Source organism: Bos taurus, chromosome 2, assembly GCF_002263795.3.
Source record: "Bos taurus isolate L1 Dominette 01449 registration number 42190680 breed Hereford chromosome 2, ARS-UCD2.0, whole genome shotgun sequence".
Lineage (NCBI taxonomy): Eukaryota > Metazoa > Chordata > Mammalia > Artiodactyla > Bovidae > Bos > Bos taurus.
Genome location: NC_037329.1, coordinates 73,305,257 through 73,323,274, shown reverse-complemented (window position 1 = coordinate 73,323,274; position 18,018 = coordinate 73,305,257). Strand labels below are relative to the sequence as shown.

The 18,018-nt window shown below is 41.4% G+C and overlaps 1 protein-coding gene across 19 annotated transcripts in view; it reads left to right on the top strand.

Moving 5' to 3' along the window:
• Positions 1 to 18,018, top strand: part of CLASP1 (cytoplasmic linker associated protein 1) — a 272,989-nt gene that overhangs the window by 21,722 nt on the left and 233,249 nt on the right. For all 19 annotated transcript variants that reach the window (NM_001191492.1, XM_059874741.1, XM_059874722.1 and 16 more), the window contains 1 exon segment: positions 16,929 to 17,407. In NM_001191492.1, coding sequence (NP_001178421.1) covers positions 17,213 to 17,407 — 195 coding nt within the window. In that variant the 5' untranslated portion in view covers positions 16,929 to 17,212.

Sequence of the window (18,018 nt, the reverse complement as noted above, 5' to 3'; positions counted from 1 at the left end):
AGTGAAGTCTCTCAGTTGTGTCTGACTCTTTTCGACCCTGTGGATTGTAGCCTACCAGGCTCCTCTGTCCGTGGGATTTTCCAAGCAAGGGTACTGGAATGGGTTGCCATTTCCTTCTCCAGGGGATCTTCCCAACCCAGGGATTGAACCCAGGTCTCCCGCATTGTAAGTGGATGCTTTACCATCTGAGCCACTAGGGAAGTCCATATATATATATATATATATATATGTATGTATATATATATATGCACAAATATATATATGGAGTAACTAGCCAGTATAAAAATGGGAGATAGTATGAAAATTTTAAGATTTATTTTATCTGTTTTTTGGCTGCACTATGCAGTCTGCAGAATCTTAGTTCCCCAACCAGGTATTGAACCCAAGCCACAGAATTGAAAGTGCGAGTCCTAACCACTCGATCGCCAGGGAATTCCCTGAAAAATTTAAGATTTAGATAACTGGCAATTGTTTTTTTAAAAGTGCTCCAGTTGCAGATAGATTCTCTTGAATCATTAAGGGACAGACACCTATAGAACACCACATTCAATACAGACGAGTACGCATTGTTCTCAAGTACATGTGAACCATTCTCCCGGATAGATTATATGTTGTGCCGTAAAACAAGATTCAGCAACTTTAAAAGGATGGATGTCATTTAAAGTATGTGCTCTGAACTACAGTGGAATGAAAGTAGGTATCACTAACAGAGGGAAATTGGGAAATTCACACGTGTGGAAATTAAACAGTGCATTCCTAAATCACCAATGGATAAAAGAGGAAATCACAAGGAAAATTAGGAATTAGTCTGAAATGACTGAGAACAAAAATACAATGTAAAATGGTAGTACTGGTGGCACAATATTGTGAACGTACTGCTGGCTGTGCTGCATACTTGAAAGTAGCTAAAATGGTACATTTTATGTCTGGTTTACCACAATTAAAAAAAACCCTGCCATAATTCATTGTTTAAGAATGAATGTTGATTTAGCACTTACACAAAATTAAGCACCATACCATAACTTTGGGGATGCAGTGAAAGCAGTGCTTAGAGGGAAATTTATAGCTATAAACAGCTATATTAAAAAGAAATATCTTCAATCAGTAATCTAAACCTCCATCTTAAGAAACTAGTAAGAGAACAAACTAATCTAAAAGCAAGCAGAGGAAGAAAAAAGTGAACACTAATTTAGAAATAAATGAAATAGAAAAGCAAAAATCAACAGACCAAGAATTGAAGAGATCTATGAAATTGAGAAACCTTAAGCTAGTCTGGCCAAGAGAAACAAAGACAAGACTCAAATTAATAAAATCAGGAATGAAAGAGAGGACATCACTACCAACCTTACAGAAATAAAAAGGAATGAGAGAATACTAGGAACAATTACATGCCAACAAATTAGACAACACAAATAAAATGTGTGCATTCCTGGATATTGACTCAAAAAAAGAAAAAAGAAAAAGAAAATCTGAATAGTCCAATAGCAATAAAGATATTTAATTAAAAATCAGGAAACATCTCACAAAGAGCTCCAGCTCAGATGACCTCATATTTGGTGATTCTGTCAAATCTACCAAATGCAAATTCTCCACAAACTCTTTCAAAATAAAAAAGTAAATAGAATGTCTCTAGTTTATCTTTTGAGGATATTATTATTCTGTTAACAAAATCATACAAAGACATGATGAGAAAAGAAAATTACAGACCAGTATCCTTTATGATTATAGATGCAAAAAAAAAAAAATTCTCAATAAAATTGAGGCAAACTGAATCCAGCATCATATCAGAAGGATTATACACTATATGGCCAATTAGAATTTATCCCAGGAATGCAGGGTTGGTTTAACATGTGGAAATCAGTGTAACCATAATAGTAAAAGACGAAAATCACATTATCATCATAGTTGTTGCTGCTTAGTCACTAAGTTATGTCTGACTCCTTGCAACCCAGTGGACTGTGGCACACCAGGATTTCCTGTCCTTCACCATCTCTCAGAGTTTGCTCAAACTCATGTCCATTGAGTTAGTTGGTGATGCCATCCAATCCTCTCATCCTCTTTCATCCCCTTCTCGTCCTTCCTTCAATCTTTACCAGCATCAGGGTCTTTTCCAATGAGTCAGCTATTTGCATCAGGTGGCCAAAGTATTGGAGCTTCAGTTTCAGTATCAGTCCTTCCAATGAATATTCAGGGTTGATTTCCTTTAGGATTGACTGGTTTATTCTCCTTTCTGTCCAAGGGACTCTCAAGAGCCTTTTCCAGCACCAGAGTTCCAGAGCATCAATTCTTTGATGCTGGTCCAGCTCTCACATCTGTTTGTGACTACTAGAAAAACCATAGCTTTGACGGTATGGACCTTTGTCAGCAAAGTGATGTCTCTGCTTTTTAATACACCGTCTAGTTTTGTCATAGCTTTTCTTCCAAGGAGCAGTTGTCTTAATTTCATGGCTGCAGTCACTGACCGCAGTGATTTTGAAGCCCAAGAAAATAAAGTCTGTCACTATTTCCATTGTTTCCCCGTCTATTTGCCATGAAGTGATAGAACCAGATGCCACGATCTTATTTTTTGAATGTTGAATTTTAAGCCAGCTTTTTCACTCTCCTCTTTCACTTTCATCAAGAGGCTCTTTAGTTCCTTTTCGCTTTCTACCTTTAGAGTAGTATCATCTGCATATCTGAGGCTGTTGATATTTCTCCCGGCAATCTTGATTCCAGCTTGTGATTCATCCAGCTTGGCATTTCGCATGATGTACTTTGTACATAAGTTAAATAAACAGGGTGACAATATACAGCCTTAATGTATTCGTTTCCCAATTTTGAACCAGTCCGTTGTTGCATGTCTGATTCTAACTGTTGCTTCTTGACCTGCATACAGGTTTCTCAGGAGGCAGGTAAGGTGGTCTGGTATTCCCATCTCTTTAAGAATTTTCCATAGTTTGTTGTGATCCACACAGTCAAAGGCTTTAGTGTAGTCAGTGAAGCAGAAGTAGATGTTTTTCTGGAATTTCCTTGCTTTTTCTATGATCCAGTGGATGTTGACAGTTTGCTCTCTGGTTCCTCTGCCTTTTCTGAATCTAACTTGTACATCTGGAAGTTCTCCAGGAACATACTGTTGAAGCCTAGCTTGAAGGATTTTGAACATCATCACAATAGGTAAAGGAAAAGCATTTGACAAAATCTTACCCCTTTACTTGATAAAAACACTTAGCAAACTAGAAATAGAAGGGAGCTTCTTGGTGTGATAAAAGCCACTGATGAATACCCATGAAAACCCTCAGTTGATGCCATACTTTGTGATTAAAAATTGAATTTTTTCCAAGATCAGAAACAAGAAAAGGATGTCATTTTATGTCATGTCTATTCAACATTGTACGGAAACTTCTAACTGGGGCAGTTAGACAAGGAAATAAAGGGCATCCAGGTTGGAAAAGAAGTAAAAAAATCTATTTGCAGATTACATGATCTTGTAAGGAATCCACTATAAGGCAATTGAAACTAATAAATGAATTCAGTTAGGTTGTAGGATACAAAATCAGTATATAAAAATCAGTTGTATTTCTATACACTTTCAATGAATAATCCAAAAATGAAACTAAGAAGATAGTTAAATTCACAGAAGCATCAAAAAGAATGAAAAAGAATAAACTTAACAAAGAAGTATAAAACATATATTCTGAAAGAGAGAAAACATCATTGAAAGAAATTAAAGATCTAAATAAATGGAAAGACATCCTATATTCATGGATCAAATGACCTAATATGACACTATTCCCCAAATTGATTTGACACACTCCCTATTAAAATCCCAGCTGCCTGTTTGGAGAAGTTCGCAAGCTGATCTTCCTATTCATATGGTAATACAAGGGACCCTGAATAGTCAAAACAGTTTTGAAAAGGAAGAACAAAGTTGGAGGACTTAGCCTACTACAAAGCTATCGTAAGCAAACCAGTGGAATAGAATGTAAGTCCAGAAATAAATACTTAACATTTATAGTCAATTGATTTTCAACAAGAGTGCAAAGACAATTCAATAAAGAATAGTTTTTTCAGCAAATGATGCTGGGACATGTTGATAGCCACATGCATAAGAATGAATTTGGACCATTTGTTCATATATATATATATACACTCAATCATAGATCAGAATGTAACACTTGAAACTATAAAATTCTTAGAAGAAAGAGTAGATACAAGTCTTTATGACCTTAGATTAGACAGTAGATTCTGTTTTTTTTTTTTTATTGTAGTAGAATAGGTAATGGTTTCTTAGGTATGACATCTAAAGCACAAACAACAAAAGAAGAAAAAAATAGGTGAATTGGACTTTACAAAAATTTAGAACTTTGTTTCAAATGATACCATCAAGAAAGTGAAACCACACCCCATAGAATGAGAGAAAATATTTGAGAATCATTTATCTGATAAACTTTTATCCTGAGTATATAAAAAATTTTACAATCAAGAATAAAGTCAACCCAATTAAACAGGCAAAGAATTTGGTTAGACACTTCTCCAAAGAAGATGCTGAAATGTCCAGCAAGCCCTTGAAAGAAGCCCAAATTCTTTGTTGTTAGGGAAATGCCCATCCAAACCACAGTGAGGTACCACTTCATACCCTCTAGGGTGGCTTTGATAAAAAGGATGGACGATAAGTGTTACTGAAAACATGGAGAAATTGGAACCCTCATCTACTGCTGTGGCAGTGTAAAATGGTGTAGCCACTTTGGAAAACAGTTTGGTAGTTCTTCAAAACACTAAACATGGTTATCATATCTGGTAGCCTAGTTAATGCTGCTATTTGTATATCAAAATTGGAAAGTTGTCCTCATAATACTTGTTCAGGAGTGTTCATACCATTATTCATAAATAGCCAAAAAGTAGATGCAATCCTAATATTCATCAGCAGATAACTACATGAGCAAATTCTGGTACAGCTATTCGATGGAATATTATTCAGCCACAAAAAGGAATGAAATACTGATACATGCAATGAGATGGATAAACCTTCAAGATAGTCTGCTAAGTGAAAGAAGTCAGACATGGAGGACACATATTTTATGACTCCGTTTATATGAAGTGTCCAGAGTAGGCAGATCCATTCGATCAGAAAGTGGATTTTCAGTTTTCATGGGTTTGGGAGAGCAGGTTGGAGAATGACTGCTAGAGGATGATAGAAGTTTCATTTTGGAATGATTATGTTCTAGAATTAAGTAATGGTGATGGTTGCACAACTTTGTGAATTTATTTACAACTGCTGAATTACATACACTTTAAAGGGTACAATTTAATGATTTGTGATTTATAGTTCAAAAATCATGTAAAGGAGTCATTTTTACTAAAAGTCATTGTAAGGAGTCATTCAGGTTTATTGATCTGTTTTTCTGGGAAACAAAGATGGTCATTACTATGATACTGTATGAGAAGTTCTTTGAAAAATACAATAGAAGTGAATGTTGTGGGACTACCTTGGTGGTCCAGTGGTTAAGACTATGTGCTTCTAATGCATGGGGCGCAGGTTTGATCCATGGTCAGGGATCTAAGATCCCATGTGGGATCTTAGACAAGTTGTGGACAAAAAGAAAAAGTAAATGCTGCTTGATTGAATTCCCTCTTTCTGGAAGAGCCAACATATTCATCACTGTAATAAGGTTTGTCTAACAAGTGGTTCTCTGCCGAGATCTCTTGTGTTCATGTAGGACCCTTCCTTGGGAATCTGTAATCTATATTACTGTTCTCTCCTACCCAGGGAAACTGTCTCTATAGTATAACAGTTTGGTATACTGTGGTTGACATCTCTCTTGTGGGAGAAGTCAGCAGTCAGTGGAGAGGTATCTTTCTCATCAATTAATTACTCTTGGTCTCACAGTTGTTGAATGAGTAAGGTAGATTTATGAAATAACTACTTTTCTCTTTAACACTCTTAAAATGTTTGCCTTTTTCTTTATAGAAAATATGAAAAGTAGAGGAAGTTACTAAAAAATAGGAGATAAACTCATGTAAACCTGTTACTCAGAGGTTACATGTTAATCTTTTACGTACTCTATTTTTTTTCCTGTAATTGTTTCACATGTAGGCCATGTCATATTATATGTATATAAATGCCATACTGTACATTGTATATGCTATATGTATAACTGTATATATAATGCAGTTTCTGGAGAAGGCAATGGCACCCCACTCCAGTACTCTTGCTTGGAAAATCCCATGGACGGAGGAGCCTGTTAGGCTGCAGTCCATGGGGTCGCTAAGAGTCGGACATGACTGAGCGACTTCACTTTCACTTTTCACTTTCATGCATTGGAGAAGGAAATGGCAATCCACTCCAGTGTTCTTGCCTGGAGAATCCCAGGGACGGGGGAGCTTGGTGGGCTGCCATCTATGGGGTCACACAGAGTCGGACACGACTGAAGTGACTTAGCATAGCATAGCATAGCAATGCAGTTTCATATCCTAGACTTGTTTAATTACTACTTTTATGCAGGTATTTTTTTTCCACATAGACTTCAGCTTTACAATTCTTTTGAAGAAATTAAAGTATTTTCGATTTTTAAAAATTTCTGATAATTTTAAACATGTTCAAAAGTGGAGCGAATGGTGTAACATATTCTCATGTACCTATCAACATGCTTCAGCAATTTTCAGTGTTTGTCCATCTTGTTTCACCTTTGAGGAAGTTTTGAGGGTTAGAATAGAAGCAGTTCTTCTCATTATCAACCAGAGGAGAAACAAAAAGTAAAACTATGTTCTCCTTCTGTAGTTCACAGAAAAAAATACTTAAACTATCTGAAAAATTAGTAAAAAATTACCTCCTTAAAATATTAGTGAAGGCAGGTAGTAATCATTCTTGTGCAGTGTTTATTTTCTTCTGTTTTTTAATAGTATATATACAGTAATGTGTGGAGGGCATGGCAGCCCACTCCAGTACTCTTGCCTGGAGAATCCCCATGGACAGAGGAGCCTGGTGGGCTGTAGTCCGTGGGGTCGCAGAGTCGGACACAGCTAAGCGACTAAGCAGAGCACAGCATGTGTAGTAATGTGGAGCTGCCTTTTTTTTTTTAATTTCTGTACTTTCTGTCTCTTCCATTATGTAGTTTTTAACCACATAATTTGTGGAAGTAACTAATCCACCAGTTCCATCTTCTTGGGAATTTAAAACTTCTTGTTTTACACTTCATTGACAGTTATATATTATATTCTGTAATACTGAACTGGAGAAGGACATGGCAACCCACTCCAATATCCTTGCCTGGAAGATCCCATAGACAGAGGAGCCTGGTGGGCTATAGTCCATAGGGTCACAAAGACTCAGACACAGTAATACTGAAAGGGAGATTTTCCTTCAGTATCAAATGGTAATGCCTCATTTTTGAATAATATTTCTCTCTTTGTAATTATAAAAGTAGCATATATTTTCTATATTACTCATAGAAAAAATTTAGAAAGTACAGAAAAGTACAAAGAAAAAATCCTAGTACCAGAAATTAGCCAACATTAATTATTTATTTCTGTTCATATGACCTTTCCTTTTAATATTGAACTTCATCCTTTTATTCACTTTTGGGCGTTTACATCGTATATTAGAGTTGTTCTTTTGTCATGACTTCTCTGTAGTTAATTATTGTTCACTCTGGGGTGAGTGAGAGAGGGAGGGAGGGAGAAGGGAGTTCAACAAGATTTTTTTTTCCTCTCACAGAGTAATCTTGTGATAACTTGAGTAATTCCAGACTTTAATGATCTTTCCAATAAATGTATGCTCACCCAGAGTCTCCTGATTCTGCATTTCCAAGATGACATATGCAGAGCTCCCTGAAAGCCACAACACTGTTGACCTTTGGTGCCCAGTTGGCTGCTGGGCCTTGTCTGCTCAGCGCCAGACTTTCTGAGAATAAGAACTCTTTTCAGTGTCCAGCTCTGTGGAAGTGGGATTTCTGGTATCTGTTAGTTGAGAAAAATTATCAGGCTCAAAGTAAGAATTTAGAAATACTTTTACATTATTTTTGCATTTAAAGATTCATAACTGCATGTACATAAGTTTGAAAATATGGCTAGGAATACTTAGCTTGTGGATAAGTCATGGTTTGTGTCTGAACTAAATTAAAATCTCAGACAGCATTTTAATCACTCCATCTCTCACCTTAGGGGCAGCGTCAGTAGTGTTTACAGGTTGGGAACCAGTGCTTTGGCTTTTCCAAATTGCTTCTTTTCTTTTGAATAGGCCACAGTCTGTCATTTTTGTGTCTGTGTGCTTTGTCCACATATATTTACGCATTCCTTTTATCTGAAATGTTTTTTGCATTCTCCCAAGCCCCCCACCTCCCATTCCCCAAGAAGAAACTGAATTCAGTTAATGGTTGCCAATGAGTATTTTCTTTTGATTTTCAACTCAAGCAGACTTTATTCATTCAACAACTACTTCTTGAGTGCTCTGTTTGTACCAGACATAGTTGTAGGCATTAGGTTAACAAAATAAACAAGATCCCCTCATTTATAAGGCTTGACAGTCCTGTGGGAAGATCAGCCAGCAAATAGGTAAATAGACATATGATAAATTTTAACTTGTTGTGAGTGCTTTGAAGGAAGAGGACAGGATGCAGTGGTAAGGGACCCCCTAGAGTGGTCATTAAAGGACTTACTGAGGAGGTAACATTGAAGCTGAGGTGACTGGGCAATATAGGCATCAGGACTGTGTTTCAGGCAGAAGGACCAGCGAGAGCGAAGGCCCTGGAACTTCGCTGGTGGTCCAGTGCTTCCCAATGGAGGGATACCAGATTCAATCCCTGTTTCAGGGAAAAAGATCCCACATGCTGCAGCTAAGAGTTCCAGTGCTGCAACTGAGATTTGGCATGCTACAAATAAAGATCCCACTCTGCATGCCGCAACCAAGACCCGGCGCAGCCACACGAACAGAGAGTGAAGGCTCTGAAGTGGTAGAGAGTTTGGAACTGAAAAGAGGCCAGTGCCTGAGCCTGGTGTTCAGAGATATTTGACCCAGGCATTCAAATTTGGGAGTCATCAATTCTATAGGCTTTAAAAGTTTTTATGGAAATGGATGCACATTATTTTGGGGTGAGCCAAGTGAAAAGGGGAGAGGCTTTGGACTGAGCTGCTCACCAGAGCTCTGGGAGAGAGACAAAGATGATTACAGAAACTTGAGTAGGTGCTCAGCCAGAGGAGTCACAGCAAGGCAGTGCTCATTTGTTTTCATGAAAATGGAAAATTTTTCAGAAGGAAGGAGTGGTCAGCTTTGGGATGCCTCTGAGAGGTGGAGTTAGTGAAGAAGAGGAAAGTATTACTGGGATCTGCCAGCAGGGCAGTCACTGGTGATCCTGACAAGGGGAAACCCGAGGAGAGGTCCAAGGGGTGAACAGGAAGTGCCTCTGTGCAGCTCGCTGGTGGAGCGAGATTAAAGGGGCAGAAATCTGCTTAAAGGGGCTTCACTCTTTCTGGTGTCCCTGATGGAAGGCCTGTGAGCTCAAGAGGGCCTGTTAAAGAGGGATGATTTAGAGAGTCTCAGCTGCTGGGAGGGAGCCGACCGAGGAGAGCTTGCAGATGCTGGAGAGCAGGCAACTGAAAAGGTTGAGAAGGCAAAACACGAGCGTTGTCCCATTATCAGAGGAGATGCTGGTGGCTGTTCTGATTTGCTGGTGAAGATCTCAGTTGTCTGGTCCTGTCTACTTTACCAGTGGAGTAGGAGGTGAGGCTGTCGGGAGAGAGCTGCAGGGTAGGATAGGGTAGATGGGTGCTTGTAGAGAAAAAGGCAAACAGGCTTCCCAGAGAATGTGAGTGGGAATGTTGCTGGTGATCAGGGCCTTTCTGAATTTTGAGATGATCAATTAAAACCAGACTGGTTGGATATGTGTGTGTTCTCTTCCACATGGTCACCCCTGAAGGCCTGAGAAGGCAGCTGCTTCAGAGCATCGATTCACCCAAGGTTTGGGATTACTAGGCAGCTACTACAGAGAGAGAGACAGTGGAGGGTAGTGCCATGCTATTAACGCCCACGTGGAATTTAATCCAGCCTCAAAGGGGAGTGAGATTGAGAAGTTTATCTGATTAACGAGGTTGAGGCAGTGCCCTTGAACAGAAGAGCTGGAGGGATGGGCAGTTGTGGTGGGGAAGGAGGATCACGTGGTAAGGGACTGAGAGGCAGGAAGATGTGCTGCTATAGAGAGCAGAAAGCTGGAAGGAGGGATGTCGTCAGCCCTAGGAGGGTGCAGTCAGTACAGAGATGAGAGGAGCTGAGGTAGGAGGCAGGGAGGCTGGAGGCTCTGTGTGCTCTGGGTGAGGAGCATCTGTGTGGGCCCAGGCCCACAGATGTGGAAGCCGGGCCCCGGGGAGTGGCTGCCCAGCTGCCTGGTGTGCGGGGCAGGTCCTGTCCTGGAACACCCAGATGGATTCCCTCAATCAGTGTCTCCTCCTTCTCTGCCACCGAGCACCTTCTTCAGGCCTCTGGTTTAGGGCTATCCTTACCGTGCCACCGTAATCTGTATTTCTGTCTTTTTGTCCTTCGAGGCAACGACCTCCTTGCAGCCTTGACTCTGCTTTCCTGCAGTTAGCCTCGTACATGTGTCAGCTCACTGAGTGACCTTGTGGCTGCTGGCAAGTGGGGTGCAGATCGGCCCAGGGGAGAGAGGCTTGCCTGGGACGTCTGTATAAGTCCACACCGTGTTGAAATTGTAGATTGTTATAGTGCAGAAGGTTGTCTTATTGATGGAAACAGCTGCTTTTGATGAGTGTGAATAAATTCTGCTCATTTCTGGCTTTCAGAGTTGGCTTGTCAGGTATGCTGTCTGCTTTCTCTGATTCTGCCAGGGAGACTTTTGATGTGTTTATTGATTCACTGGTGCTGGAAGTATTACATTGTAGTTCTGTGCTGTGATTTAGAATATTATTTCATTACAGCTTCCTGAGTGCTTTGTAATATGATTTCTTGTTTCTTAATCCTCTACTTCTCATGCTCCATATGCTATAACTATCTAACTATCTAACATTTTCATATTTTAAGTTCTTAAGTACCCGTGCTGTGGACTTTTAGTGACGCAGTAGTATACTATCATAGTATAATGAAAATATTACTAACTTTAGGGCCAGGCAGATCTGGTGTTCAGTTACTGCCTGATAGTTATTAGCTTTTAAATTTTGGGCAAAGATTTTTTGGGTGTATTTTTGTTATTGTTGTTGTTGTTGGCAGCACGTGCCACAGTGGCTTACAGGACCTTAGTTCCCTGACCAGGGATTGAACTTGGGCCCTGGCAGTGAAAGCTCAGAGTCCTAACCACTGGACCACCAGGGAATTCCCCTCTAAGCTACATTACTCTTTTCTTTTTTTAAAAAAGCTGTTCGCTTTGGCTGCACTGGGTCTTTGTTACAGTACATGGCTCTAGAGTATGTAGGCTCAGCCGTTGCAGTGCTTGGGCTTAGCTGTGGCATGTGGGATCCTGTTCCCTGACCAGGAATTGAACCCAGGCCCTCCTGCATTGGGAGTGCAGATGCTTAGCCACTGGACCACCAGTGAAGTCGCTTAAGCTTCATTTCTTTGTCTTCAAAGTGGGAAATAATGCCTGCCCATTCCTTACAGGTGTCTCGCTGTCTCTGTCACCGCACTTCTCCCCTCAGCCATTCACAGGTTCCCATCTCCCTCACTTGCTTATGTTTTTTCCCTGCTCAAGTGCCTTAACTGATGTGTGACATCCTGTCCACGTTTCAAGACAGAGCTCCAGTTGAGCCTTGTGTAAATGGTTTTGACATGGTCTTCCAGGCTTTCTTGATCTATGCCTTCCCTAAGTGATTATAGTACTTACTCATAGCCCTTATGTGGCAGTATGGCATTCTGTCTGTGAAGTCTTCTATGTATCCTGTGTGTGTTGAATTCTTACACTGACAAGCTTTTTGTGAGTGTGTATATCTTGTTCTCTCCAAGTAAGTTGGAAGTATTTTCAAGTCAAGTCATAGATTATAGTTATTTCTTTTGTATCTTCTGTGGTTCAGTTCAGTTCAGCCACTCAGTCATGTCCAACTCTTTGCGACCCCATGGACTGCAGCATGCCAGGCCTCCCTGTCCATCACCAACTCCCAGAGTTTACTCAAACTTATGTCCGTTGAGTCGGTGATGCCATCCAACCATCTCATCCTCTATCATCCCCTTATGGTCCTGCCTTCAATCGTCCCCAGCATCAGGGTCTTTTCCAATGAGTTAGCTCTTCGCATCAGGTGGCCAAAGTATTGGAGCTTCAGCTTCAGCATCAGTACTTCCAGTGAATATTCAGGACTGATTTCCCTTAGTATGGACTGGTTGGATCTCCTTGCAGTCCAAGGGACTCTCAAGAATCTTCTCCAACAGTACAGTTCAAAAGCATCAATTCTTAGGCACTCAGCTTTCTTTATAGTCCATCTCTTACATCCATACATGACTACTGGAAAAACCATAGCTTTGACTAGACAGACCTTTGTTGGCAAAATAATGTCTCTGCTTTTTAATATGCTGTCTAGATTGGTCATAATTTTCTTCCAAGGAGTAAGCGTCTTTAATTTCATGGCTGCAGTCACCATCTGGAGTGATTTTGGAGCCCCCCAAAATAGAATCTGTCACTGTTTCCATTGCTTCCCCATATATTTGTCATGAACTGATGGGACCGGATGCCATGATCTTCATTTTCTGAATGTTGAGTTTCAAGCCAACTGTTTCATTCTCTTCTTTTACTTTCATCAAGAGGCTCTTCAGTTCCTCTTCGTTTTCTGCCATAAGGGTGATGTCATCTGCATATCTGAGGTTGTTGATATTTCTTCTGGCAATCTTGATTCCAGCTTGTGCTTCATCCAGCCTGGCATTTCACATGATGTATTCTGCATGTAAGTTAAATAAGCAGGGTGACAATATACAGCCTTGATGTACTCCTTTCCTGATTTGGACCCAGTCTGTTGTTCCATGTCCAGTTCTAACTGTTGCTTCCTGACCCGCATATAGATTTCTCAGGAGGCAGGTCAGGTGGTCTGGTATTCCCATCTCTTGAAGAATTTTCCATAGTTTGTTGTGATCCACATGGTCAAAGGCTTTGGCATAGTCAATAAAGCAGAAGTAGATGTTTCTACTGTGGTAAGATGTGATGTATCATAAATTGTTGAGTAAATAAAAGTAATCAAGATGATGGGTAACCAAAGAAGATAAATGTATTTACCTCATTCAGGTATTCATTGTACAAATGTCTACAGACTGCACGTGTAAGATTGAAACACATTGCTGCACTCTTTTGAGGCTCCTGTTAACTGGTAGAATCCATTTTCTCACACTTTTATTTTGGGCTGGCCTTGTGACTTGCTTTGACAGTGGACTGTGGCAGAAGTGAATTGCAGGTTCTGCCTCCTGGGCCTTGTGAGGCCTGGCAGTCTTCCCTTTGCCATCTTGGAATGCTCCAACCACATGTACTGAACTACAGACTATATTACTGGGTTGTTAGAGATCACGTGTGGCAAGAGGTCCAGCCAACAGCCAGCATCATTGCCTCAGACATGTAGGTGATGCCATTGTAGACTCTTCAGCCTCAGTCAGGCTGGCATACAGCAGCAGCTACCTGAGTGATCTCAGGTAAGATTAGCAGAAGAACCTCCTGCTGAGCCCAGCCTATCATAGACTTGTAAGAAATGTCAACTTGTTACTGTTCTAAGTCACTAGTGAAAATGGCCCTACTACCTTTTTTAACTTCTCTTATGGAGAAGCCTTTAGTAGACTTGGAAGTTCAGAGCTCACAGCTGATTTTTGTTCTCTGCCCCACCCTCCATTGTCTTCACTCCTTTCTGGCGGTGACCTAAGTGCCACAGAGTAGTAGCTATAAGAAAGAGGTTCAAGAGAGAGCTATATATATATATATATATATTTTTTTTTTTTTTTTAAATGCCCTGTGCAAGCTTTTCTGATCTTGAATCTTATTTGATGAATATGGAGCCACTCATCTCCCCATTGCCACCCTGGAAGTGCAGAGTCAAGACTGGAGGCTGTCTGACACATGTCCCTTACATCAGGCTGTCCTGCTGTGTGTTTCATTCTTGTTGAAGCTGGTATTTTTTAAGTTCTTTCTGTTGGCCTGTGGCAGAATTGTGCTGCTTCTTATGATGTAACTGTAAATACTTAAGAAACTCTTCCTGGGGGTGCAGAGGGAGAACACGTGTACTTATTTGTTGGGTAGCTAAAAATACCTGTGAAGGAAGGCACGGGAAGTTAGCAACACCTTTTGCTTTTAGGTGGGGAAATGTGGCCGGGGGATGGGAGTAGGGGCGAGAGGTCTTGCACTTTTGTGCAAGAGAGGATCACCCATTACTTTTTTTTTTTAATTAAAGAAAAAGAACAAAGAGGACCCAGTTTGCTTAATGCTTTGGGGCTTCCAGTGTCATTCTGTGGATTTCATACACAGGAGTTTGTGACCTGCTTCTGAGTGTGGTAAACCTTTACTGCATAACTACTGTCAAGAAGCATATACTTACTTGTTAGAAATCATATGGAATTCCAGCTGAAGGTGAAGTTTTTATATAATACGTTTTTTTTTTTAATAAAATTTATAATACGTATTTTTAAAAATAACGGGAAAGAGCCTTAAATGCATGGGCTCCTTCCTCTCCTGGGAGTGGAGACTTTGCTATCTGGCCTGTTGCTTCCCAGCTCACCATGAAGTCTGACCTCCTTTCCCTGAGTTGGGACAGAACTAGGCCAGACTTGTAATAACAAGGATTTGAAGGTAGGAAAGGGAGACTTCCGGCTATGCAACCTTGGAAAATCACTTACCTTTGCCTCATTTTCCCCACCTGTAAAATAGGGATGTGTTAATGCCTACTTTATGGAAGTGGTTGGAGAATCAGAGATAAACTGTATAAATCATCTTGGCATAGAGCCTGACCCCTCATGTTGATGCTCAAAACTGATATCATCACTGTCATTACTGGTTAGTGTCTGCTGATTTTGGGCCCTTTGAAGGAGTAAGGGATATGAAATTCTTTTCACCGAGAATGAAAGACGTTTAGAGGAATAAGGAGTGATCAGTTATCTGCTGGTGTAACAGAGCACCACAAATTGGATGGCTTAAAGTATGAGTGAACAGTTTCTCATCATTCTGTGGTTTGACCAGGTGGCTTTTGTCTCCTTAGATGTATTTGTGTATCTGCAGTCAGACAGTGACTGGTAATGCTGAGTGGTCCCCCATGGACTCACTCCCATGTCTGGTGGTTGCTGCGGGCTGCTGTTTGGAGCGAGTTGGTTCTCCACTAATGGCTTCTTGTGCTCAGGAGGCTAGACCAGCTTCCTCACAGCATGGCAGTCACGCACGCTCCGGGGTCAAATCTCAGTTCATTTCTGCCGTCTCTGATTTCCCACTGGCCAGAGCAAGTCTCAGGACTCATCCCAGGGTCACTGGGGAGGATGAGATTCCGTCTCGATGGAGGAGGAACAGCAAAGCCTTTGCAACCATTTTTAATCTACCAGTCTTGACCTTAACTAGCTTCTTGGCGAATATTGGGCCCGGAAAGAAAAGGTTCTATTGGTTTCTCCAGTTTTCATGTATTGCTGATATCTTCATTAGTCTGACATGGGAGCTGATTAAGGAAGTGGGGGTATTTTGTTTGGACTGAAAATTGGAGTGAAGGGTAATGGCTGCTTTGCTATATATGAAGACCTTTCCTGTGACGGAAGGACAAGTTCCATGGCATGGACATGACTGGAAAGCGATATCTCCTCCACTTAAGGAAGGACTGCCATGTGAGACATCAAGGCTTCTTGATTGGAAGGAAAGCAGAAAACGGGTAATCAGGGGCTAGGGACTTTGCAGGAGTGTTTTCCTCATTGGATGACTTGACTCATCTCTCATTCTAGGACTTGGAAAGAGCACTGTGGTTTTTTGCTGAGAGTGGAGGTGGGGTGGGTGACAGGAAGGGATAAAAACCTTGTGCACAGACTGGAAGAGTTACCCTGCCCTGAATTTCAGTCACTTGATTTATAAGATCAGATTTACCTGCTGAACCCCTGAGAGTTCACACTGACTGTTGGTGTGAAGAACATTTCTGTTTAGTACAGTGTTAGGGTTGCTGCATCTTGAAGATTGGTTTTCTGTGCATCTTCTTGGGTTAGGAATTGAGAAAAGACGTTGAAAAAATAAACATGTACAGTTGTTCCAGGAGCTGTAGATTAAATAGTCTGCCCATTCAGCCTGTCTAGTAAAAATGACTTTGGTACCTCCTCACATAGTTTGAGTTGTGCTATGCCAAGGGTGGTTTTGAGGTCTCCTAATTCTGTAGCAAAACACCAGGCCCAGTTGGTGCTTCTGCCCGTGGAGAACACTGTGTCAACAATGTGGTCAGAGTGTGAGCCTCTCCCCTTCTCCCTGTTGGTCACTTCTCTGGAGGAGGAGGCAGGGACCACTACCTGCTCGCCCTTTGTAAAGCTGCTGAGCAGGTGTAGGTGTCGCCTTTGACTTTGATTGTTGTTACTGGGCCAGCCAGTTTGGTCAGTGTTGTTTCTGTGGAGCCTGCCTCACTTCCTGCACTTGGATTGTAGGAAGCTGAGAGACAGGCTACAGTACGTACAGGGACTCAGACACAGTGGTGTTTGGTTTTTGGTGGGGAGCAGAATTTAAGGTACACATAAATCATCCAGCTGAAGCAAAAGCTTGCTCTTCTGACTGGTGCATTTAAAGCTGGAAAATTGTGAAAAACCTCAACCCACCAACTGTGAAGCTCATTGGTTCTTTGCTTTGGGCTTCGACGTTCTTCCTGATATAAATAATAATTATGTTATTCTGACATGTTTGCCAAGTGTTCATGCTTCTCGCTCCACTTGTGCTTAGAAACGATGCTGCAGCGCGAATGCTTTGTCTTTGATTAAATGTTTCCCAACATTTGAGCGTTTTGTTATCTGTGCTGATGTGTTTTTCTCTTCTCTTGCTTTTCAGAATGGACTGCTGAATTATGAAGTATTTCAGACCCAGGAGGAGAGCGTCACTCTGCCACTCATTCCTTTCTCCTCTACTAGTTATTTAAATTGGACTTTTAATATCCTCCCAGCTGCTCTTCAGCCACACATGGTGCATTGCTGCCATTCCTCGGATTGCATCTTTGACACACAGGCTCTTAGTAACCTTCAGCAAACAAAGAGGCCGCCTCCGGGGGCCGCTCACGGGGAGGGCGTCACCCCCACCGCCCTCTAGCTTCTGCGGCTCTGGATTGGAATTCCGCCATGGAGCCTCGCATGGAGGCCTGCCTGGCACAGGTGCTGCAGAAGGATGTGGGGAAACGACTGCAGGTTGGCCAAGAACTGATAGACTATTTCTCAGACAAACAGAAGTCTGCCGACCTCGAGCATGACCAGACCATGTTAGACAAACTTGTGGACGGACTCGCTACCTCTTGGGTGAACTCTAGCAATTATAAGGTAAGCCGTGTGCAAGAGGATGCTCTTCTAGGTGGCTGGACTACCTAGCGGGGGTCAAAATGGGTCCTTTGAAGAGTCCTTTGAGAGCCATCAGCATGATTGATCCCTTGGTTTCCATTAAGACACTCAGTCACGTTGTGGCTTTTGGACATTTCATTCTAGAGCAAGTAGAGTTTTCTTTGATTTTTGTTGGGGATCAAAACACCCTTATTCTTCAGTGCACTGAGAGATGGCCCTGTGACCAGATAAAGAGAGGCTTTTATGTGGAAAAGGTGCAAGTATTTGAAGCCTTGAAGTTAAAGTGACTATCATGTCTTGCAGTGAGTGGCTCTTTGTGAATAACAAGTGGCCTCATTGATTTTCTTGGGGTTGGGGATTGGGATTGGCAGTAGGATGAGGGCTTCTTACCTTCAGGCTCCTATTTTGAAGTCGGCCCAGGTACCTGGCCAGCAATAGTATGGTTTGCCAAGGACTCTCCTGAGACCTGTTTGTGATGGCCTGGAGGGTATCCTTCAGGTTCCAAAGGTCAGGACTCCTCAGGTGCCCTTGGTGGGTGGGAAGGGAGCAGACAGGGTCCTATGACGCAAATGAGTTGTGAACCTTGTTGCCAT